We start from the raw sequence: 25,157 nt of genomic DNA, 5'->3' as shown, positions 1-25,157 counted from the left end.
CTTTGGTGGAGAAAGACAGAAAGTCTCTAAGATTGAATACCTTTTTTCATTTATCTCCCAATAGCCTTAGTTACAATATCCAACTTAGTAATAAAACCTGTATCTGATTTCTGTCAAACAATAAATTATGACTTGTTTAAGATGAAAGGCTCTTTTGGTGGCAGCAAACAAACCCAAACATAAGCATTTTTAAATTTACTCATAACTATCTCCTCAGACACAACTAGGACAGGATATGCAAGTATATATTGCCTGTCCTAGTTGTGCTTTAGAAGGCAGTTGTGAACTGATTTCTTGAACCATTATAATCCATTTTGGTACAGTTACACCCATACTAACATTAGGGAAGAAGTTCCAGGATTTTGACCCAGTGAGACTGAAGGAACAGCAAACACATTTCCTAGTCACAAACACAGAAATTGCTCAGCATGTCTTGCAGCATGTGTGGAAAGAAATTGGAATCAAACATTTGGGTTCAGTGACTCTTCCTCAGAACTCTTCCTAGTCAGTTTGTCCATGGTTCAGAGGGAAATTTATGGGTGGTAGCGTTTGGTATCTGAACTCATAAAGTAAAGTTCAATAAGAAAGAAAGTACACTTTTAATTCAGTCCAGGTAAGAGAAAATAAACCAGAATATTACAGAACAAGAACAGGCCCTTTGACCCATCATTCCTGTACTGACCATGATGCCATTCTAAAGTAATCCCATCTGCTTGCATATGGTCCGTATCCCTCTTTCCTTGCATTATCATATACTAATACAAATGCCTCTTAAATGTTACTATCATACCTGCTTCTACCACCTCCTGTGGCAGTGCATTCCGGGCACCTACCACCCTCTGTATGTAATACAATTGCCTTGTCTATCTTCTTTAAACTTTCTCCTCTCACATTAAACCAATGACCCCTAATACTAAATATTTCTACCCTGGGGAAAGCTATTCACCTTAATCATACCTCTCATGATTTTATGTACTTCTATCAGGTCATCCCTCAGCCTCCGATTATCTAACGAAAACAATCCAAGTTTGTCCAACCCATTCTTACATCTAACACTCTCCAGTCCTGGCAAATCTCTTTTGTACCTTGTCTTGTGTTGACTACAACGGGACACAAAATTCCAAATGTGGACTAACTGAAGTTTTATACAGCTACAACATGATTTGATAACTTTTATACTTCATGCCCTGATTGATGAAGGCAAGCATGCCGGACATCTTCTTTACCACCTTATCCACGTCATAAAGTCATAGAGATGTACAGCACAGAAACAAACACTTCAATCCAACTCATCTCTGCTGACCAGATATCCAAAACCAATCTACTCCCATTTGCCAGCACTTGACCCAAATCCCTCTAAATCCTTCCTATTTATATACCAATCCAGATGCCTATTAAATGCTGTAATTGTACCAGCCTCCACCACTTCCTCTGGCAGCTCGTTCCAAACATGCACCACCCTTTGCATGAAAAAGTTACCCCTTAGGTCCCTTTAAAATCTTTCCCATCTCAGCTTAAACCTATGCCTTCTAGTTCATTATCTTCTGTTAATATCACTTATGTTATTTAACTATCTCCTTTATAGATCATTCTACTGCTAAATTAGATGGGCATTACTTCATATACAGGAAAAGAAAGTTGCAAGGGGACATTCAGATTAAATGAATGAAAATTTTATAGCTGATAGTTGTGTTTACACTTTTGTATTGTCTGCAAACTTACTAATCAGACCACCTGCATTTTCATCCAATTCTTTTATATATATAACAGACAAGGGTCCAGACATTGATCCTGGCAGAACACCATTGTTTTCAGAGGTCCAGCCAGAAAAACACACCACCATCTTTTGTGACCAAGCGATTTTTATATCAAATTTAGCAAAACACCATGGATCCTATGTGAATTAATCTTTTGGATTATCCTACTATGAGGAACCTTGTCAACTACTTCAGTAAGACAACATTTACTCCCCTATGAAGGAGTGGTGCTTTGAAAGCTCGTATTTCCAAATAAACCTGTTAGACTATAACCTGGTGTTGAGTGATTTTTCATTATGTCCACCCCAGTCCAACACGGACACTTCCAAGTTATGCCCTACCCTCAAACATCTTTAGGGACTTACCTACCTTAATGTTTTTCAAGACCCCAACATGTTTTATTTCTTAATATCAACATGGCCAAGAATATCAACAATAACCTCTCCCTAATCTTATCATAGCCCTTTGAATAACATAGCGAATACACATTAATGACCTCGACCAATTTCTCTGCTGCCATCCAAAAATCCCCTCCTTTGCCTGTGAGTGTACCTACTCTTTCCCTAGCTACCCTCTTGTTCTGAATAGAGTTGTAAATTATCTTGGGATTCTCCTTAACACTAATTGCTGTGGACATTTCATGGCCTTATTTAGACTTTGTAATTCCTTGTTTAAGTTCTTTTCTGTTTCCTTTCTATTTCTCACAGGTCTTCTGTAAGTTTCCTAAATCTTACACGTTTCCTTTTCCTTTTGAACTAAATTTCCAATATTTCTTGACATCCAGAGTTCCCAAATCTTGCCTTCCTTTTCTTTCATTTCCACAGCAACACCCTGGTCCTGAATTCTGATTAATTGGCCTTTAAAAGATACATACATGTCATATGTGAATTTACTTTCAAGCAGCTGCCCCCCACTGCTGTAATTTGCAATCCCCCACTGTAGCACGTTCACCCGAGGATCAGTCTTATTCTTATCCATGACTATCTTAAGTGTTACAGAATTATGATCCTGAAATTTTGACCACCTGGACAGGCTCATTCCCCATTCTGAATTAGTGGTACTGGAAGAGCGCAGCAGTTCAGGCAGCATCCAAGTAGCTTGGAAATCGACGTTTCGGGCAAAAGCCCTTCATCAGGAATAAAGGCAGTGAGCCTGAAGCGTGGAGAGATAAGCTAGAGGAGGGTGGGGGTGGGGAGAAAGTAGCATAGAGTACAATGGGTGAGTGGAGGAGGGGATGAAGGTGATAGGTCAAGAAGGAGAGGGTGGAGTGGATAGGTGGAAAAGGAGATAGGCAGGTAGGAAAAGTCCGGACAAGTTATGTGGACAGTTACTGAGCTGGAAGTTTAGAACTAGGGGGAGATGGGGGAAGGGGAAATGAGGAAACTGTTGAAGTCCACATTGATGCCCTGGGGTTGAAGTGTTCCGAGGCGGAAGATGAGGCGTTCTTCCTCCAGGCGTCTGGTGGTGAGGGAGCGGCAGTGAAAGAGGTCCAGGACCTCCATGTCCTCGGCAGTATGGGAGGGGGAGTTGAAATGTTGGGCCACGGGGCGGTGTGGTTGATTGGTGCGGGTGTCCCGGAGATGTTCCCTAAAGCGCTCTGCTAGGAGGCGCCCAGTCTCCCCAATGTAGAGGAGACCGCATCGGGAGCAACGGATACAATAATTGATATTAGTGGATGTGCAAGTAAAACTTTGATGGATGTGGAAGGCTCCTTTAGGGCCTTGGATAGAGGTGAGGGAGGAGGTGTGGGTGCAGGTTTTACAGTTCCTGCAGTGGCAGGGGAAAGTGCCAGGATTGGAGGGTGGGTTGTTTGGGGGCGTGGACCTGACCAGGTAGTCGCGGAGGGAACGGTTTTTGCGGAAGACAGAAAGGGATGGGGAGCGAAATATATCCCTGGTAGTGGGGTCTATTTGGAGGTGGCAGAAATGTCGGCAGATGATTTGGTTTATGCCAAGGTTGGTAGGGTGGAAGGTGAGCACCAGGGGCGTTCTGTCCTTGTTACGGTTGGAGGGGTGGGGTCTGAGGGCGGAGGTGCGGGATGTAGACGAGATGCGTTGGAAGGCATCTTTAACCACGTGGAAAGGGAAATTGCGGTCTCTAAAGAAGGAGGCCATCTGGTGTGTTCTGTGTTGGAACTGGTCTTCCTGGGAGCAGATCCGGCGGAGGCGGAGGAATTGGGAATACGGGATGGCATTTTTGCAAGAGGTAGGGTGGAAAGAGGTGTAATCCAGGTAGCTGTGGGAGTCGGTGGGTTTGTAAAAAATGTCAGTGTCAAGTCAGTCATCATTAATGGAGATGGAGAGGTCCAGGAAGGGGAGGGAGGTGTCAGAGATGGTCCAGGTAAATTTAAGGTCAGGGTGGACAGAACGCCCCTGGTGCTCACTTTCCACCTTCCACCCTACCAACCTTCACATAAACCAAATCATCCGCCGACATTACCACCACCTCCAAACAGACCCCACTACCAGGGATATATTTCCCTCCCCACCCCTTTCCGCCTTACGCAAAGACCGTTCCCTCCGCGACTACCTAGTCAGGTCCACGCCCCCAAACAACCCACCCTCCAATCCTGGCACTTTCCCCTGCCACCGCAGGAACTGTAAAACCTGTGCCCACACCTCCTCCCTCACCTCTATCCAAGGCCCTAAAGGAGCCTTCCACATCCATCAAAGTTTTACTTGCACATCCACTAATATCATTTATTGTGTCCGTTGCTCCTGATGCAGTCTCCTCTACATTGGGGAGACTGGGCGCCTCCTAGGGAACATCTCCGGGACACCCACACCAATCAACCACACCGCCCCGTGGCCCAACATTTCAACTCCCCCTCCCACTCTGCCGAGGACATGGAGGTCCTGGGCCTCCTTCACCACTGCTCCCTCACCACCAGACACCTGGAGGAAGAACGCCTCATCTTCCGCCTCGGAACACTTCAAACCCAGGGCATCAATGTGGACTTCAACAGTTTCCTCATTTCTCCTTCCCCCACCTCACCCTAGTTCTAAACTTCCAGCTCAGTAACTGTCCCCATGACTTGTCCGGACTTGTCCTACCTGCCTATCTTCTTTTCCACCTATCCACTCCACCCTCTCCTCCTTGACCTTCATCTCCTCCCCCACTCACCCATTGTACTCTATGCTACTTTCTCCCCACCCCCACCCTCCTCTAGCTTATCTCTCCACGCTTCAGGCTCACTGCCTTTATTCCTGATGAAGGGCTTTTGCCCGAAACGTCGATTTCGAAGCTACTTGGATGCTGCCTGAACTACTGTGCTTTTCCAGCACCACTAATCCAGAATCTGGTTTCCAGCATCTGCAGTCAATCTTTTTAACAGGCTCATTCCCCAGTACAAGGTCTAATAAGACCTCTTCCCCATTTGGATGATTTAAATATTGTTTCAAGAAACCTTCTTGGATGCACCTAACAAATTCTGTCCCATCTAAGCGACAGCACAAAGAAAGTCACAGTCAAAATTGGAAAGTTAAAATCATCCAATACAATAAAGCTGTTGTTTTTACTTTTAATAACCTGCTTACATATTTGTTCTGCTGGCTACTGGGAGGGTTTGGGATAATCCATCATAGTGATTGCACCTTCCTTATTTCGGAGTTCCGCGCACACAGCCTTGCTGGGTGAGCCTTCCTCTCTTAGTGAGCTGTGACATTCTCCTCAATCAGTAATGCAATTCCCCTACCCCTTTCACATCCCTCTCTAACAAGCCTGAAAAATCTAAACCGTGGAACATTGAGCTGCCTTCTCAACCAAATTTCAATAATGGCTACAATATCATAGTTTCATGTACTAGTTCAAGCTATAAGTTCATCTGCCTTACCTTTTATATTCCTTGCAGTAAAATAGTACACTTCAGACTGCCAGCGTCGCCATTTCATTAACCTGGCCCTGACTTCATTTTAGACTTTCTTGACTTAACTTCGACCTTGTCCTCAATCATTCCACATGCTGATCTACTGCTCTGGTTCCCACCCTCTTGCCACATATTCGTTTATTGACTATATTTAAGACAGACAGAGACAGGTTCATGATTGTCGAGGGGATTAAAGATCACAGAGAGAAAGCAGCAGAATAGAGTTGAGAAACTTATCAGCCATGATTGAATGATCGCTCAAACTCGAGGGGCCAAGGGGCCTATTTTCTGCTTCTATGTCTTATGAGCTTTAATGTCTTGAGTGGCACGAGCAAACCTCCATGCAAGGTTATTCCTGTCCCTCCAGTTGAAGTGCAACCCATCTTTCTGGTACAGCTTCCTTCTGCCCTGGAATCTCTCCTACACCAGTTCTATCTGAAAAATGTGTTGCTGGAAAAGCGCAGCAGGTCAGGCAGCATCCAAGGAGCAGGAGAATCGATGTTTCGGGCATAAGCCCTTCTTCAGGAATGAGGAAGGTGCGCCAAGCAGGCTAAGATAAAAGGTAGGGAGGAGGGACTTGGGGGAGGGGCATTGGGAATGCGATAGGTGGAAGGAGGTTATGGTGAGGGTGATAGGCCGGAGAGGGGGTGGGGGCGGAGAGGTCAGGAAGAAGATTGCAGGTCAAGAAGGCGGTGCTGAGTCCGAGGGTTGGGACTGAGATAAGGTGGGGGGCGGGGGGGGGAGGGAAATGAGGAAGCTGGAGAAATCTGCATTCATCCCTTGTGGTTGGAGGGTTCCTAGGCGGAAGATGAGGCTCTCTTCCTCCAGGCTTCGTGTTGCCATGATCTGGCAATGGAGGAGGCCAAGGGCCTGCATGTCCTTGGTGGAGTGGGAGGGGGAGTTAAAGTGTTCCGCCACGGTTGGTGCGGGTGTGCCAGAGGTGTTCTCTGAAATGTTCCGCAAGTAGGCGGCCTATCTCCCCAATGTACAGTAGTCTCCCCATAAACTCATCACCTCAGGGGATCTCCCATCCACCGCCTCCAACCTCACAGTCCCACAACACCGCACTGCCCATTCCTACCTCCTGCCCAAAATCCACAAACCTGACTGCCCCGACCGATCCATAGTCTCAGCCTGCTCCTGCCCCAACAAACTCATCTCTGCATACCTCGACACAGTCCTGTCCCCCTTAGTCCAAGAACTCCCCACCTACGTTCAGGCCACCACCCACGCCCTCCACCTCCTCCATTGCTTCCCCGGCCCACAATGCCGTATCTTCACCATGGACATCCAGTCCCTATACACCTCCATCCCCCATCACGAAGGCCTCAAAGCCCTCCGCTTCTTCCTTTCCCGCCGAATCAACCAGTACCCTTCCACTGATACCCTCCTTCGACTGGCTGAACTGGCTCTCACTCTGAACAACTTCTCTTTCCAATCCTCCCACTTCGTCCAAACCAAAGGAGTAGCCATGGCCACCCGCATGGGCCCCAGCTATGCCTGCCTCTTCGTCGGATATATGGAACAGTCCATTTTCCGCAGCTACACCGGCACCACTCCCGACCTTTTCCTCCGCTACATCGATGACTGTATCGGTGCTACCTCGTGCTCCCACGAGGAAGTTGAACAGTTCATCCACTTTACTAACACCTTCCACCCCGACCTCAAATTTACCTGGACCGTCTGAGACTCCTCCCTCCCCTTCCTAGACCTCTCCATTTCTATCTCGGGCGTCCGACTCAACACGGACATTTACTATAAACCGACCAAATCCCACAGCTACCTAGATTACACCTCCTCCCACCCTGCCCCCTGTAAAAACGCCATCCCATATTCCCAGTTCCTTCGTCTCTGTCACATCTGCTCCCAGGAGGACCAGTTCCAATACCGAACAACCCAGAGGGCCTCCTTCTACAAAGAACGCAATTTCCCCTTAGACGTGTTTGATGATGCTCTCCACCGCATCTCCTGCACTTCCCGCTCCTCCGCCCTTGAACCCCGCCCCTCCAATCGCCGCCAGGACAGAACACCACTGGTCCTCACATACCACCCCACCAACCTCCAGACTCTTCGTATCATCCTTCATCATTTCTGCCACCTCCAAACAGACCCCACCATCTAGGACATATTTCCCTCCCCTCCCCTATCAGCATTCCGGAAAGACCACTCCCTCCACGACTCCCTTGTCATATCCACAACCTCCACCAACCCAACCTCCACTCCCAGCACCTTCTCCTGCAACCGCAAGAAATACAAAACCTGCGCCCACACCTTCCCCCTCACTTCCTTGCAAGGCCCCAAGGGATCCTTCCATATCCGTCACAAATTCACCTGCACCTCCACACACATCATTTACTGCATCTGCTGCACCCAATGTGGCCTCCTCTAAATTGGGGAGACAGGCCACCTACTTGCGGAACGTTTCAGAGAACACCTCTGGCACACCCACACCAACCGTGGCGGAACACTTTAACTCCCCCTCCCACTCCGCCAAGGACATGCAGGCCCTTGGCCTCCTCCATTGCCAGATCATGGCAACACGAAGCCTGGAGGAAGAGAGCCTCATCTTCCGCCTAGGAACCCTCCAACCACAAGGGATGAATGCAGATTTCTCCAGCTTCCTCATTTCCCTCCTCCCCCCCCCCCCCCACCTTATCTCAGTCCCAACCCTCAGACTCAGCACCGCCTTCTTGACCTGCAAACTTCTTCCTGACCTCTCCGCCCCCACCCCCTCTCCGGCCTATCACCCTCACCGCAACCTCCTTCCACCTATCGCATTCCCAACGCCCCTCCCCCCTACCTTTTATCTTAGCCTGCTTGGCACACCTTCCTCATTCCTGAAGGGCTTATGCCCGAAACGTCGATTCTCCTGCTCCTTGGATGCTGCCTGACCTGCTGCGCTTTTCCAGCAACACATTTTTCAGCTCTGATTCAGCAGGAGAATCGACGTTTCGGGCATAAGTCCTTCTTCAGGCACCAGGAAGGCAACACATCATCTTGGAGTCTTGCGCATGGTCATAGAAACACCTATCTATGTCCCTGACTAGAGGGTCTCCTATCACTACCATTCATCCACACCTCAAACCTCTCTGCTGTAGAACAAAGTAAATCGCGTGCGATTGATCTGGCTGCTTTTGTTGCTTTGGATGGACTTTAAACTAGCTTGGCAGGGGGATGGGAACCTAAGGGGAGGCGCTGAGTTAGACATAGTGGGTGAGGGGTTAAGGAAAAAGAGAATTAAGATCGTAAATAAAAAGCAAGAAGCAAATGAGCAATGCAGCACTAAGATGAGTGGAAACCAGGTGGTGACAGAGAAAGTGAGAATGTTTAAAAACAAAGGATCGTCTGGTGGGAGTGTTAGGATTCAAAAAGACGATATAAAAGCTACCATAAGGACACTTCACTGGCATTCGAAACAAGGATGGCTCAAATCATCGTGAATAGATATAATGTAGTGATCATTACAGAGATATGATTGCAAGGTGGTCACAACTGAGTTAAATATCCAGGTGTATCATACTATTCAGAAGGATAAACAGGAAGGAAAGGGAGATGGTGTAGCTCTGATACTTAAAAACGACATCAGGGCAGTCGTAGAGATGATATAGGTTCTATGGAGAAAAAGTTTGAATTAAGATGGATGGAAATTAGAAATAGTAAGAGGAAAAAGTCACTGATTGGCGCAGTCTATAGGCCACCAAATGATAATACCATGGTGGGGCGAGCGATAAACAAGAAATAACTGATGCATGTGAAAATGGTCCTACAGATGCCATGGGGGATTTTAATCTATATGTTAATTGGTCAAACCAAGCTGGTCAAGGCAGCCTTGAGGAGGAGTTCATAGAATGCATCCACAATAACTTCCTCGAACAGTATGTAATAGAACCTATGAGGGAGCAAGCCATTCTAGTTCTGGTTCTGTGTAATAAGATGGGAATAATTATTGACCTCATAGTTAGGGATCCTCTTGGAAGGGACAATCACAGTATAGTTGAATTTAAAACATAGATGGAGGGTGAGAAGTAAGTTTCAATCCCAGTGTCTTGCACTGAAACAAAGAAGACTAAAATGGGAAGAGGGAGGAGTGGACTAATATAAAATGAAAAAAAAAGAGTGGCTGAGATAAACACCTTCCCCTTTAAAAACAAATCAATATCAAAAGATGGCTTCATTTGTAAAACCCTTCAAAAACAAACTGGTCAGTATCCTAAAGCACAGTTATAAACTATACTAATTATACACATGCAACCATGCACAACCATGTGCGAATTCAGTCCATGGCACACCCGCCACCAAATCTTATTTGAGGCTCGATAATGTGTCGGCAATCACATTTTTGCAACCTGCCATATGCTCCATCTAAACAATCTGGCATTTTTGTCCTCAAATTTTTCCACAAATGTCAATCGGTTATGATCAGTTTATACAATTGTCTCAGATGCATCAACTGGTAACATAAACACTGAAATGTTGTAATGTCAACACCAAGCTTAAAATCTCTTTCTCCACTGTTGAATATTTCTTTTGATGAACGTTCAACTTCCTGGAAAAGTACCAATGGGTCTTTCTATTCGCTCATCATCCTCCTGCATGTGCACTGCACCCACATCACTGGCATCGATAGCTATCTTGAAAGGCTTTGTGTAATCCGGTGTGGTTAGTACTAGGGCTGTGGTTAACACACATTTTAAGCTGTCAAATGCCTTTTGAAGGTCGGCTGTCCACTGAAACTTCTTGCCCTTTTTGAATAATTCGGTGAGTGGAACAGCCATACTGCTAAAGTTTGGCAAAAACATTCCAGAAAATCCACTCAATCCCAGGAACCGTCATGCTACTTCTTTCATCGACGATGTGTGAAATTCCCCAATTACTTTCGTTTTTGCATCCCATGAGGTCATTTGTCCATATGCAATAACATGTTTTAGGATGTGACTTGGGCTTTGGCAAATTCACTTTTAGCTAGGTTTACCATCCAGCCTGCCTTCCGAAGTCGATCGAACAAATCCGTTAAAGGCTGTACATGTTCCTTCCACGAGTGAATTAAAAATCAACAAGTCATCAATTAAACAACACAATTGGGTAACCCAGCAATTACCTTATTAATCAGTCTCTGAAATGTGGCTGGAACGGTTTTCATACTAAATGGCATGACTTTGAACTGATATAGTCCATGTGGCGTTACAAAAGTAAAATCGCTTTTGCTCTTTCTGACAGAGGTACTTGCCAGTAGCCTCTGAGCAAGTCCAACTTAGAAAAGTAAGTTGCTTGTCCCACTTTATCGACACAGTGTTCCAACCATGGAAATGGATATGCATCAGTCTTTGTAACAGCATTGACTTTGTGATTCTCCATACATAACCGTAAGGTACCAACTGACTTTGGCATCATGACTATGGGTGAGCTCCAGTCACTGTAACTCACTTTGAACATAGAACAGAGAAAAGTACAGCCATAACAGGCCCTTTGGCCCACAATGCTGTACTGAGATTCAATCCTAATGTAAAATATAGTAACTTAACCTATGCACCCCTCAACTCACTGCTATCCATGTGCATGTCCAGCAGTCGCTTAAATGTCCCCAGTTAGTCGGCTTCCACCACCATTGCTGGTAACACATTCCATGCATTCACAACTCTCTGTGTAAAAAACCTACCTCTGGCGACTCCTTTATACCTTCCTCCTAAAATCTTCAAACCATGACTTCTCGTACCAGTCAATCCTGCCCTGGGGAAAAAGTCTCTGGCTATTTCCCCATTGTCCAAGTAGGATAAGGATGCGAATACCTCATTAGCCTTACCTACAAGTCTCGTTTGGATCAACAAACAGTGGCACAGTGGTTAGCACTGCTGCCTCACAGCACCAGAGACCCAGGTTCAATTCCCACCTCAGGCAACTGTCTGTGTGGAGTTTGCACATTCTCTCCGTCTGTGTGGGTTTCCTCCGGGCGCTCTGGTTTCCTCCCACAGTCCAAAAATGTGCAGGTTAGGTGAACTGGCCATGCTAAATTGCCCGTAGTGTTAGGTGTAGGGGAATGGGTCTGGGTGGGTTACCCTTCGGAGGGTCGGTGTGGACTGGTTGGGCCAAAGGGCCAGTTTCCACACTGTAAGTAATCTAATCAAAACACCATTGACCACTGCATTTTTTGCCACCTTTTCAAATGAGATGAAAAAGGCTTCCACATCCTTCTCATCAAACTTAGGCAATGCCTGAACATACTTTAACAGTTTTTCACTAGGCTTCTGACTACCAGGGACTTGATCAACCTCACTTTCTTCCTCACTAAGGTTACTTTCAGCCTTTATCTCCAGCCTGTTAAGCTGACTTTCCTTTTTAAGGGTGAATTTCTGAAGTTCAAATGCTCTGTTTTCTCTCTGTTCTGCTGCTCTCTCTTTTTCCCTCTCTTCTGCTGCTCTCTCTTTTTCCCTCTCTTCTGCTTTTAATCGTAACTCTAACTGTTTCATTTCTGCTGACCTTTCCTTATCTCTCGCCTCCAACTCAAGCTGCTTCATTTGCAATTGAGTTCTTGACATCTCTATGGATTCTGATGGTCTCTCCAGCAAGTTTAAATGCTGAGGTACTGCTGTAATTATCTCTCTTTCCTCACAGAAGCAGCAGGTCCAATCCCAGTTTCTCCGCTAATTCCGGTAGCTTGGTCTTATTCACCTTTTGCAAAACTTCCAAAGTCACAGCATCCATTTCCAATAACCTTTTAGCAATTAAAAGACCCATTACTATCCCAAGCTTTGTATAACCAACCAAACCAACATCTGAAATAAAGACACCAGCACCTTGTATTCACTATTTAAAATCCCAGACAAGCCTCCAATTTGTTATGTACTAGGTCAGACCACTCAAGACATTTTTAAGTAGGCAGCTCAGAACATAACTTTGCAATTTGTTTTGGGAAGTGTACAGTGAACAATACACAGAGTAAGTTAGCTAGGTTGACTACCAGGTTTTAAAACAGACAAGAATTTATTCACAAAATTACACAATTAAACACAAAGAACTGAACAAAGAAACCCTACAGAATTCAGTTTATCCAAACGAGACTTAATTATGTTGTTCCGAATATACACAACAGTCCCAATTAGCAAACCCCCTTAAAAATAGTAAATACGTAACAAATGCTTGCAGGCGGAAGTTAGAAGGGCAAAAGGAGAGAGAGAGAGAGCCTTTTCCACACAGCTCACTGTTGAACTCCCAACTAGTTCTGGACTGAACTACTCAGCCATAGAGCTGACCACTCTTCTTTCATTATACATTCTAAAACATGACCACTTTGGCCTAAAGTCTCATCTTTTTACATATGAACAAAAGGCCTATCAATATCTTTTTTTTTTATCTCTGTACCAAACTAGTCACCTCGGAGTTGGAAGCTGATTTATGACCCCTCTGAAAAAGACCAAGGACACAGTATCCTTGAGAAAAGGAATAGCTTTTAAAAAAAGGGACCAACTTGGTGACACCATGAATCCACTGGTGATTGTTGGAAAAACTCAACTGGTTCACTAACACCCTTTAGGGAAGGAAACTGCCATCCTTACCCGGTCTGGACGACTTGTGATTCCAGACCCACAGCAATGTTGTTGACTCTTAACTGCTCTCTTGGCAATTAAGAATGGCCCAACCAGCAACACCCTCATCTCATGAATGAATTTTAAAAAGTAGGACTGAAACCTTCAGGGCACTCCTCCAGAAATTGCAAAGATGCTGCCAAAATCCACATCAAAAAGAGGCTTTCCAAAAAAAATCAAGGTTATACTGATATTCACAGATGGCCTGAGCCACTACAATCCATTGTTTCCAACTATCATAGTTGTGGATGATGTTATTATAGAAGCAGCATTCTATGAACAGCAACAAGGTAGCTGTCAGAATCTGGTATATTATACCTCCAGGACACATTACACAGTTTGGGAGAAGGAAGATCCTCTCAGTCACACTAAAATCAGAGACCTTTTAATCTGATACGTTTAAGCGGTGAAAGTGTTTGGAGACAGACCATAACACACAAACATGCAAACACACGAATTGAGAGCAGGATTAAAGCATTTTGTCCATCAAGCTTCATTTCCTATGGAGATCATAACTGATCTGATTGAAAGTCTAACGTACCCAATAACCTTTCAACCCCTTGTTTACTAAGAATCTACTCACGTTTTGCTTTAAATATATTCAAAGACTCAACTTCAACTGCCTATTGAGGATTTCCAAGGGTTCATTACCCTCTGAAAGGATTTATTTTTTCCCCATCCTTGCCTTAAATTAGCGACCCTTATTTTTAAATAGTGACCCCTAGGTCTAGACTCTCTCACAAGAACAAATATCCTTGTCGTTGATATCGCCGATAGTGATGAGCTGGTTCAGGACTGATGGACTCTCTTCAAACTTTCGGTCCTTCTTTCTCCTTATTCTTAAAATTATTAAAAATGGTGCTGAATTGTGGTGACAACTAAAAGCTTTTCACTGTATTTTATTGCATTCTTACTGTAAAAAACACATGACAATAAAACTTTTAAAATGTTTTAAAGATAAAATATCCTTTCCACATTCAACCTGTCAAGATCCTCAGGATCATTTATGTTTAAGTGAACTCGCCTTTTACTCTTTTAAATTCCAGTAGAAACATGCCTAGCCTTGTCGAACCATTCTAGGTTTTGGTTTGGTAAACCCTCTCTGAACTTATTCCAACACATTTACATCCTACCTTAAATAAGCAGACCAATGCTACTCACAGTATTATGGTGTGGTAACCAGTACCCTGTATAACTAAAGTATAATTCCTCACCTTTGCATTCAACTCTTTTCATATAGTCATAGAATCATACAGCATGGAAATGGACACTGAAGTCCAACTCATCCACGCTGATCAGGTTTCCCAAACTAAACTAGTCCCATTTGCCTGTGTTTGGCTATTATCCCTCTAAAGCTTTCCATTCATGTGCCTGTACAAATGTCTTTTAAATGTTGTAATCATACCTGCATCTGACACTCCCTCTGGCAGTTCATTCCACATACGAACTGCCCTCTTATGAAAATGTTGTCATAGAATCATAGAGATGTACAGCATGGAAACAGACACTTCGGTCCATCCTGTCCATGCCGACCAGATATCCCAACCCAATCTAGTCCCACCTGCCAGCACCTGGCCTATATCCCTCCAAACCCTTCCTATTCATATACCTATCCAAATGCCTCTTAAATGTTATAATTGTACCAGCTTCCACCACATCCTCTGGCAGCTCATTCCATATACGTACCACCCTCTGCGTGAAAACGTTGCCCCTTAGGTCTCTTTTATATCTTTCCCCTCTCACCCTAAACCTATGCTTTCTAGTTCTGGACTCCCCAACCCCAGGGAAAAGACTTGGCCTATTTATCCTATCTATGCCCCTCATAATTTTGTAAACCTCTATAAGGTCACCCCTCAGCCTCCGACCCTCCAGGGAAAACAGCCCCAGCCTGTTCAGCCTCTCCCTGTAGCTCAGATCCTACAACCCTGGCAACATCCTTGTAAATCTTTTCTGAACCCTTTCAAGTTTCACAACATCTTTCCAATAGGAAGGAGACCAGAATTGCATGCAATATTCCAACAGTGGCCTAACCAAAGTCCAGTAAAGCCGCAACATGACCTTCCAACTCCTATACTCAATACTCTGACCAATAAAAGAAAGCATATCAAACACCTTTTTCAATATCCTATCTACCTGCGACTCCACTTTCAAGGAGCTATGAACCTGCACTCCAAGGTCTTTTTGTTCAGCAACACTCCCTAGGACCTTACGATTAAGTGCATAAATCCTGCTAAGATTTGCTTTCCCAAAATGCAGAACCTCGCATTTATCTGAATTAAACTCCATCTGCCACTTCTCAGCCCATTGGCCCATCTGGTCAAGATCCTGTTGTAATCTGAGGTAACCCTCTTTGATGTCCACTACACCTCAGATTTTGGTCTAATCTGCAAACTTACTAACTGTACCTCTTATGCTCACATCCAAATCATTTATGTAAATGTCAAAAAGTAGAGGGCCCAGCAACAATCCTTGTGGCACTCCACTGGTCACAGGCCTCCAGTCTGAAAAACAACCCTCCACCACCACCCTCTGTCTTCTACCTTTGAGCCAGTTCTGCATCCAAATGGCTAGTTCTCCCTGTATTCCATGAGATCTAACCTTGCTAATCAGTCTCCCAAGGGGAACCTTGTCGAATGCCTTACTGAAGTCCATATAGATCACATCTACTGCTCTGCCCTCATCAATCTTCTTTGTTACTTCATCAAAAAACTCAATCAAGTTTGTGAGACATGATTTCCCACGCACAAAGCCATGTTGACTATCCCGAATCAGTCCTTGCCTTTCCAAATACATGTACATCCTGTCCCTCAGGATTCCCTCCAACAACTTGCCAACCACCGAGGTCAGGCTCACTGGTCTATAGTTCCCTGGCTTGTCCTTACCACCCTTAAACAGTGGCACCATGTTAGCCAACATCCAGTTGTCCTTCAGGTCCCTTTTAAATAATTTTCATCTCACTGTAAAATTACGCCCTCTATTTTGAACTCCCCTACCCTGGGGAAAAGAGTTTTGTATTTACCTTATCCATGCCCCTCATGATTTTATAAACCTTTATAAGGTCACACCCTCTATTAGCTTTTCTAACTACTTCCTAACATCTGCGTGCTAGCCTTTTGCAATTCATGCATTAGGTCACCCAAATGCCTTTGGATCTCAAATCCATGTAATTTAACTTTCCTCCTTTTAGTCTACAATTATATTATGTGACTTTTCAGCCACAAGAACCACAGGGTAATATCTGCTTTGCTGATTTTAATCCTATTACATCACCATTGTGTAAGTACATATTATAAGCTGCAATCCATAGACCAACTAGCTGTTCAAACATCTTACCATTTAAGAAAGTGATGTATCTGCGAATAATATCTTTAAAAGCTTTCTTCTCTCTTTCCCTATTTACGTCCTGATTAAGTCCACCCCAGTTTCCAGTTGCAGAAATGGCTGGTAAGAAAATATTTTCCAGCATAGTTGCAGCACCAGAAAGTATTCCATCACTGCAATCCATGACACCAAAGAATGCTTCCTGCGAATAGGTATATGGATTAGTATTATTAGTCAAACACAACTACTTCTAAAACTGCTAAAAAAGTTAAGTATTTTACTAGATATCACATTCCCCTGTTTCTGGTGCTTCTTTAACACAGAAGAAATTAATAATTAACTACTTTATGGAGTATTTAGAATTTTTTAAATCAAAGCATCTAAAATTTCATTAATGCTACTTTGATTACATCAAAATATGAAGTGGACTTCCATCTCTGTTGATGCAAAGTCACATAATTTAAATGATTATGATGAATCATGGGCCGTAGGAGCACCAGTGCTCGAAATTCATCAATTCAAGGCATAAGCAACCAAGTTGGTACAGGATTTAAAGTATTTAAATGATCAAAATGAATATACACTATAGCAAAAAAGATTTTCTTTTACAATGAAGATACACATTAGGTGTATTGAGGGAAAGGAAGCCCAGTGACCAATTCAGTTGTTGAAGAGCATCCACATAAAGTCAGACAGACTAGGCCAAACCTATTTTAATCAAGAGTAACAACTAGACCTTTTCTCGAGAAGAGAAATATTGCCATAACACCAGTGTCAAACCCAATACTGACTGGATTTTGCCATTCCTGTATGAGGAAAGAGATAACTCTACATTCCCCTTTTGTGGTATTTTTTAAATAACGTGAATGTAACTTTCTTGGTGCATGACTGATTTCATACTTTCTGAGGGGAATAAAGCATGTGACAGTTCAGGGATACAGCGAAGAAAGGAGAAAGCCTATATTGCAGGTAGACACTCTTTGACACCTCAAGTTAAAAGATGTTGCTAACTTCAAATTTCATAATAGAATGCAGATAAGTATATTTCTAATGCATTGACAGATGAGAGGGGCTTTGTTTAGAAAAGAAAAATTAACATTAAATCTATCACATTGTGAATGAGGAAAGCTCCTCAGAGACAATAGACTGATTTACCCATTAACTTAAACTGAGGTTCCAAACTAACTTAATTGCAGTTACAATTGTACTATATGTTTGGATTTGTTCACTGATAGATGCTTCAGCCATTAGTTCAGCCATATAACAGGTGTCGGGTTCTCTGATTGACAGGTCACATAACAAGGAGAAAGTGAGGACTGCAGATGCTGGAGATCAGAGCTGAAAATGTGTTGCTGGAAAAGCACAGCAGGTCAGGCAGCATCCAAGGAGCAGGGGAATTGACGTTTTGGGCATGAGCCCGAAGAAAGGCTCATGCCCGAAACGTCAATTCTCCTGCTCCTTGGTGTTGCCTGACCTGCTGTGCTTTTCCAGCAACACATTTTCAGGTCACATAACCATTCAAGAAAAATTGATGCACTTAATGTTTTCAGGTCTAGAGACATTGCTGACACAGTTATGAACACTGAATTTCATTAGGAATGCTTACCTTAACTGCATACCCCCCAAAAAATAAGATTAGTCTGGCAGTGTTTGTTGATAAATCTGTTTACAAGATTAGGATATTCTTAAATGAATGTTAAACAACTATTTCTTTATACTGATAGTTTCTGAGCAATTCCAATACTTTCCAATGTTATTAAGGAAAGATTTATGCATCCTGTCTGCAGTGGTTACTGGGTGATTGTCATAGTGGGATACAAGGGGTTTGGGAGCAAGAATCTGACTCAGCATGGGTGAAAAGCTGGCATGGAGACAGCATGGTGTGATATGCCACGATTTCAGGAAAATGGAGGAGCATGACGAACAAGCAGTCATTAGCAGGTATGAGAAGCCACAGAGGGTATGAAAGAGCATAAGAAATGAGTGGGCAACAAGTGCATAGGGGGTCACAGCTAGAGTGCCTAAACCAAGTGCAGAAGTGAACCGATATCCCAGTAAAGGAAGGCCTTCTAATTTGCTCACATTTTGGTGCCTTCATTTGGACAGATTACTTCCTCAAAGCAGAAATTCCAGACCATTAAAATAAGAGAAGTCAACTGCAACTTTCCAAGGAAGCATTGTGCTAACATGCCTAACTCAGCTACAAATTACAATCCCACTGTTGTCCAATCCCCACCTCTTGTGTAATTCATTACTATCAGAATCCAATGCATTTCCATTGTTCAAGTGTTCACCCATCATCCCAGGCTCAAAACCCTTTTCAAAAAGTCATAGAATAGAATCATAGAATTCTTGCAGTATGGAAGCAGACCATTTGGTCCATCAAGTCTACACTGCCCCTCTGAAGAGCATCCCACCCAGACCCCTATCCTATCGGGGTAATAGTGCATTTTCCCATGGCCAAGCCACCTAGCCTACACATCCCTGGACACTATGGGTAATTTAGCATGGCCAATCCACCTAACCTGCACAACTTTGGACTGTGGGAGGAAACCAGAGCACCTGGACGAAACTCACGCAGACATGTGAAAACTCCACACAGACATTCACCGAAGGCTGAAATTGAACCCAGGACCCCAACGCTGTGAAGCAGCAGTGCTAACCACTGAGTCACTGTGCACCCAAAAACTGCAAATTGAATTCAAACCAGGTAGGAGCAGAATCTACAAGCTCCTGATCTGTAGTCAGGCACATTATCCAATTCACCACAGGCCCCAAGTATTGTCAATAACTGTCCTCTGTTACTGGTCTAAAACAACAAAAGCACCTCTCCAATAATGATGTTGAACTTGCTGATTGATTCCAGCATCTCCTGAATATTAGGGTATTTAAAATTTAAATACATGGACTTTAGTAAGGCATTTGAAAAGGTTCCCCATTGTAGACTAATGGAGAAAGTGAAGTCACATGGTGTGCAGGGTGGTCTAGCTAGGTGGATAAAGAACTGGTAGAGTAACAGGAGACAGAGAGTAGTACTTGTAAGGGAGTTTCTCGAAACGGAGAAAGGTGACCAGTGGTGTTCCACAGGGGTCAGTATTGGGGCCACTGTTGTTTGAGATATACATAAATGATCTAGAAATCGCTGCAGTCTGTATGCTATAGGTAAACCCACAATATATTCAGGAGTGAGTTCCAGGATGTTGACTCTTTCACGTTGCAGCACTAACGATACATCTCCAAGTTCGCATAGTTAGTGTCTTAGAGAGGAACTTGCAGACTATGATTTTCCCATTTATCTACTGCCTTTATCCTTCTAGGTGGTAGTGGAAGTGGGTTTAGAAGGCACTGTCTGAGGAGCATTGGTGATGCTCTGCTTCTGTCTGAGGAGTGTGGTGGTGCAGTGGTAATGTCTCTGAACTAGTCATATGGGTTCAAATCCCATCATGATAGATCGTGATATTTGATTAAAATTTTATCTTATAGTCTTATTAGGTTCTTGGTTAATAAGGAAATCAAGGATTATAGGAAATAGGCAGGAGAATGGAGTTGAAAAACATCAAAACGGCGGCATAGGCGGCACGGTGGCACAGTGGTTAGCACTGCTGCTTCACAGTGCCAGAGACCCGGGTTCAATTCCTGCCTCAGGTGACTCTGTGTGGAGTTTGCACACTCTCCCAGCGTCTGCATGGGTTTCTTCCAGGTGCTCCGGTTTCCTCCCAAAATCCAAAAATGTGCAGGTTAGGTGAATTGGCCATGTTAAATTACCCATAGTGTTAGGTGTTGGGGAATGGGTCTTCGGCGGATTGGTGTGGACTTGTTGGGCTGAAGGGCCTGTTTCCACACTGTAAGTAATCTAATCTAATCAAAAAAAACATGATTGAATATTGGTGTAGACTTCATGAGCCAAATGGCCTAATTCTGCTCTGTATCTTGTGGTTTTATTGACACACAAGCATAATATTGTCCCAGCTATGCATTCACAGCCAGCTACATTTTCAAGCACCCTATCCATGGGCTGTTTGAATAGGTCTCAACTTACTGATAAGCCAAATAATAACCATTAGAAATAGTGCCACACAAATAAAAACATATAGGAGCAGGAGTAGGCCATTCAACCGTTCAAGCCTGCACCACTATTCATTATAATCATGGCTGATCATCTAACTAAGTGCCCTGTTCCAGCCTTCTCACACGTCTTTTGATTTCTTTAGTGCAAAGAGCTATATCTATGTCTTTATTGTTGAGGAGCCAGTGTTGGACTGGGGTAAACAAAGAAAAGTAACACAACACCAGGTTATAGTCCAACAGATTTATTTGGAAGCACTAGCTTTCAAAGCACTGTTCATTCAACAGATGAAGAAGGAGCAGCGCTCCGAAAGCTAATGCTTCCAAATAAACCTGTTGGACTATAACCTAGTGTTGTGTGATTTTTAACAAGTCTTTAAAGTTTTGGCTTCAAACATTTCCTGTAGAGAATTCTCATCTATGTCCTAAAAGACTCCAGTTTCTGGACACCCCACTAGCAAGGATATCCTTCCTGCATCTAGCCAATATAGATATTAGAATTTTATAGATTTGTGTGGGATCTCACCTTATTCTTCGAAACTCCACAGAATGCAGTCTGAAACCAATCCAGTCTCTTCCCTTACATCAGTCCCACATACCTGAAATCAGCCTTGCAAATTTTCATTGCACTACTTAATAGGCAGAACATAATTTCTCAGATAAGGAGACCAAGACTGCACTCATACTCCAGGCATGGTTTAACCATTGAATACTCTGCACAGTTACAGCAAGACAGCCCTGTTCCAGTACTTGAATCATCTTGCTACAACGGCCAATATAACGCTTGTGTTCTTTATCGTATGCTGCATCTAGATCCTTACTTTTATCAACTGGTGCACAAGGATACTTGGTCTCATTGCATTCCCCATTCCCCATTTATTGCCATTCAGATAATCTGCCTGTCTGTTTTTCTTACTGTAGGAGATAACCTCACATTTATCTGCATTAAACTGGATCCGCCATGCACTTGCCCACATACTTAACTTTTACAATTGCATTGATCATCTCTGCACCCTCCTTGCTGCATATAATCCTACCCAGAATTTTGTTATCTGAAAACCTGGAGCTATGTCATGTATTTTCCTCATCTGAATCATTAAATACATTTGTGTGGGGTCAAATCATTGATCTCTGCTATAGTCCATTCTCATTGCCTGCCACTTGAAAAAGGCCTTTATTTCCCACCTACCAATGAGCCCTCAATCCATTCCAGTGCAGAACCTCCACTCCCAAGTACTTTAATTCTACATTCTAATATTTTATGTGGGACCTTATCAAAAGCCTTCTGAAAATCCAAGTGAAACAAAATTCTCTGACTGCCCCTTAAGGAGGGTGACTTTTCAGACAGGTCGCCTGTGCCCAGTGGTGTGCCACAAGGATCAGTGCTGTGCCACTCATCATTTATATGAATGATTTGGATGTGAACAAAGGAGGTATAGTTAGTAAATTCGCAGATGGCACCAAAATTGGAGGTGTAGTGGGCAGCTAAGAAGTTACCTCAGAGTACAATGGGATCTAGATCAGATGGGCCAATGGGCCGAGACATGGCAGATGGAGTTTAATTTAGATAAATGTGAGGTTCTGCATTTTGGAAAAGCAAATCAGAGCAGCACCGACACACTTAATTGTAAGATCTTGGGAAGTGTTGCTGAACAAAATCACCTTGGAGTTAATTGAAAGTGGAGTAGATAGGATAGTGAAGAAGGTGTTTGTATGCTTTCTTTTGTTGATGAGAGTATAACGTATAGGAGTTGGGAGGTCATGTTGCGACTGTACAGGACATTGGTTAGGCCACATTTGGAAAATTGTGTGCAATTCTGATCTCCCTCCCATAGGAAGGAAACTTGAAACTTGAAAGGGTTCAGAAAAGATTTACAAGGGTGTTGCCAGGGTTGGAGGATTTGAACTATATGCAGAGGCTGAACTGACTATTTTCCCTGGAGCGTCAGAGGCTGAGGGGTGACATTATTGAGGTTTACAAAATCATGAGGGGCATGGATAGGATAAATAGATAAAGTCTTTTCCCTGGGGTCCGGGAGTCCAGAACTTGAGGCCATAGGTTTAGGATGAGAGGGGAAAGATTTAAAAGCGGCCTAAGAGGCAACTTTTTCACACAAACGGTGATGCATGTATAGAATGGGCTACCAGAGGAAGTGGTGGAAGCTGGTGCAATTACAATATTTAAAAGACATCCGGATAGGTATATGAACAGGAAGGGTTCAGAGGGATACGGGCCAAGTGCTGGCAAATGGGACTAAATTAATTTAGGATATCTGGTCAGCATGGACGGGTTGGACCAAAGGGTCTGTTTGTAATGGACAAGGCCAGACCCCCCTCAAAAATTCTCAAGAAAGTAGCCAAAACCCTAACTTTGCTAGTTGTTTTAAGCAGGTATACAGTGGATGTTCCAGGAGTGATGCAGCTGGTCAAACCACTTAGTTTTAAACAAAACAGAATTTATTTATGGAACGGAAGCTCAGTGGTTAGCATTGCTGACTCACAGCACCAGGGACCTGGGCTTGATTCCAGCCTCAGCTGACCGTTTGTATGGAGTTTGAACATTCTCCTCATGTCTGCGTGGGTTTCCTCTGGGTGCTCCGGTTTCCTCTCATAGTCCAACAGTGTGCAGGTTAGGCGAATTGGCCATGCTAAATTGCCCATAGTGTGCAGGAATGTGTAGATTAGGTGCATTAGTCAGGGGAAGTATGGAGTAGTGGTATAGGGTAGTGTGTGTCGATGGGTTGCTCTTCGGAGGGTTGATGGGGATTTGTGGGCCAAATGGCCTGTTTCCACATTGTGGGGATTCTATGATTACTGAAAGAAACACAAACAAAAGAAAACAGAATACTGAATAACTTTACCTGTCCAAAACACCACAAATAATCTCAATTTGATGATGCTGTTCGAAATACTTGCAACAATCCCCATAAACTGCCCTTGGCACAAAAGGTAAAATTAAACACAGCAATCCACAGGACAGATGTCAGAGAGATCAGCATGGACCTGCTTCTTTGGATCCAGCAGCTTCACAATGCAATTGCTTGTTAACCAAACCAAATGACAGAAAAGCTGAGCTAGAGAACTGGCCGCTCCCCTTTCATTGTACAGGTTTTTTTAAACTTGAAAGCCTTTTTACCTGAGGCAGTATCTGTTAGCTACAATCAAATTGGCCCTAAAACCCATCCAAGTCAGACCTTTTGGAATCGCTGCTTTTACAACCTCTCTGAAAAAAAGGACAGCATAACCTTGTTAAAGGAGCAGCATCGTTACATGCTTCCGTGCTTTACATCTCTATGACTCTATCAACTTGACTCATTATATTCCCAAACAAATCCAGCAAATTTGTTTTGTATAGATTCATATACTTTCATTACATATCCTTCAATCCAAAGGAACTGTTTCAAAATCAATTTTAAATTTTGAAAGATGACCACTAACGCATCTACTATTTCTAGGGCTGCTTCCTTGAATGCAATGGGATGAAGGTTATCAGGCTGTAGTAATTTATCTGCCTTTAACCCTGTTAGATTCCCCAACACCATTTTTTCACTGATACTAATTTCTCTTCATTCTTCCTTCCAGTTACAACCTGTGTGGCAACCTAATAGCAATGTAATGTGAGTGCTTGCGATTCTTCTGAAAGATAGAGAGAGGGACCAATAGCCATGAGCTTAGATGAGAAACTGGCTCCTGAAAACTTAGGATTTAATTCATCTGCTTTTTAAGTGAAAGGTTGAGGCACAATGCATCTTGGTTTACATTGCTGTCATTTTCCTTTAATATTTAGAATAGATCTACACTAATTGGTGGTGGTTGACTTTTGAATGGTACCATTTTTTTCCGCTTGAAATAGGGCAGCAAGGTGGCACAGCGGTTAGCACTGCTGCCTCACAGCGCCAGAGACCTGGGTTCAATGCCCACCTCAAGCGACTCTCTGTGTGGATTTGGCACATTCTCCCCGTGTCTGCATGGGTTTCCTTCGGGTGCTCAGGTTTCCTCTCACAATCCAAAAATGTGCAGTTTAGGTGAATTGGCCATGCTAAATTGCCCGTAGTATTAGGTGAAGAGGTAAATGTAAGGGAATGGTTTTGAGTGGATTGCTCTTCGGAGGGTCAGTGTGGACTTTGTTGGGCCGACGTTTCCACACTGCAAGTAATCTCATCTAATTTCACTTAGTTTTGCTCGAAACTTTACCTGAGTGTTTACATGTTGCACTTGTTCAGTCATAGAGATCGGCAGCACAGGAAAAGGCCCTTTGTCCACACCATAAAGCCCACACCAGTCAAAAAAGAACTTCAATACTGTATTCTAATCCTATTTTCCAACACTTGGCATCACAAGTACACATCTAAATACAATTAAAATGTTTTGTGGATTTATGCATTTACCAACCTTACAGATAGTGGGTTTCAGATTCCCACTACCCTCTGGGTGAAAGGTATTTCCTCAGATCTCTTCTAAACTTTCTGCCCCTTGCAGTAAATGTAAGCCCCCTCATCACTGAAGTCTTCCATCAAGAGAAAGCTTTCGTCATATTTAATAGAGTCATAAAGTCACAGAGATGTACAG

The 25,157-nt window shown here is 43.5% G+C and overlaps 1 protein-coding gene across 1 annotated transcript in view; it reads right to left on the bottom strand.

The window, feature by feature from the left end:
• LOC140453953 (dynein axonemal heavy chain 8-like) overlaps window positions 1-25,157 on the bottom strand; it is a 1,210,036-nt gene that overhangs the window by 1,114,889 nt on the left and 69,990 nt on the right. Inside the window, exon 7 of the mRNA XM_072548830.1 lies at window positions 16,536-16,725. Coding sequence (XP_072404931.1) covers window positions 16,536-16,725 — 190 coding nt within the window. The remainder of the gene's footprint in view (window positions 1-16,535; window positions 16,726-25,157) is intronic.

The sequence above is a fragment of the Chiloscyllium punctatum genome, chromosome 3, assembly GCF_047496795.1.
Source record: "Chiloscyllium punctatum isolate Juve2018m chromosome 3, sChiPun1.3, whole genome shotgun sequence".
Lineage (NCBI taxonomy): Eukaryota > Metazoa > Chordata > Chondrichthyes > Orectolobiformes > Hemiscylliidae > Chiloscyllium > Chiloscyllium punctatum.
Note: the sequence above shows the minus strand (reverse complement) of the source record. Positions and strands in the feature narration are given on the sequence as shown.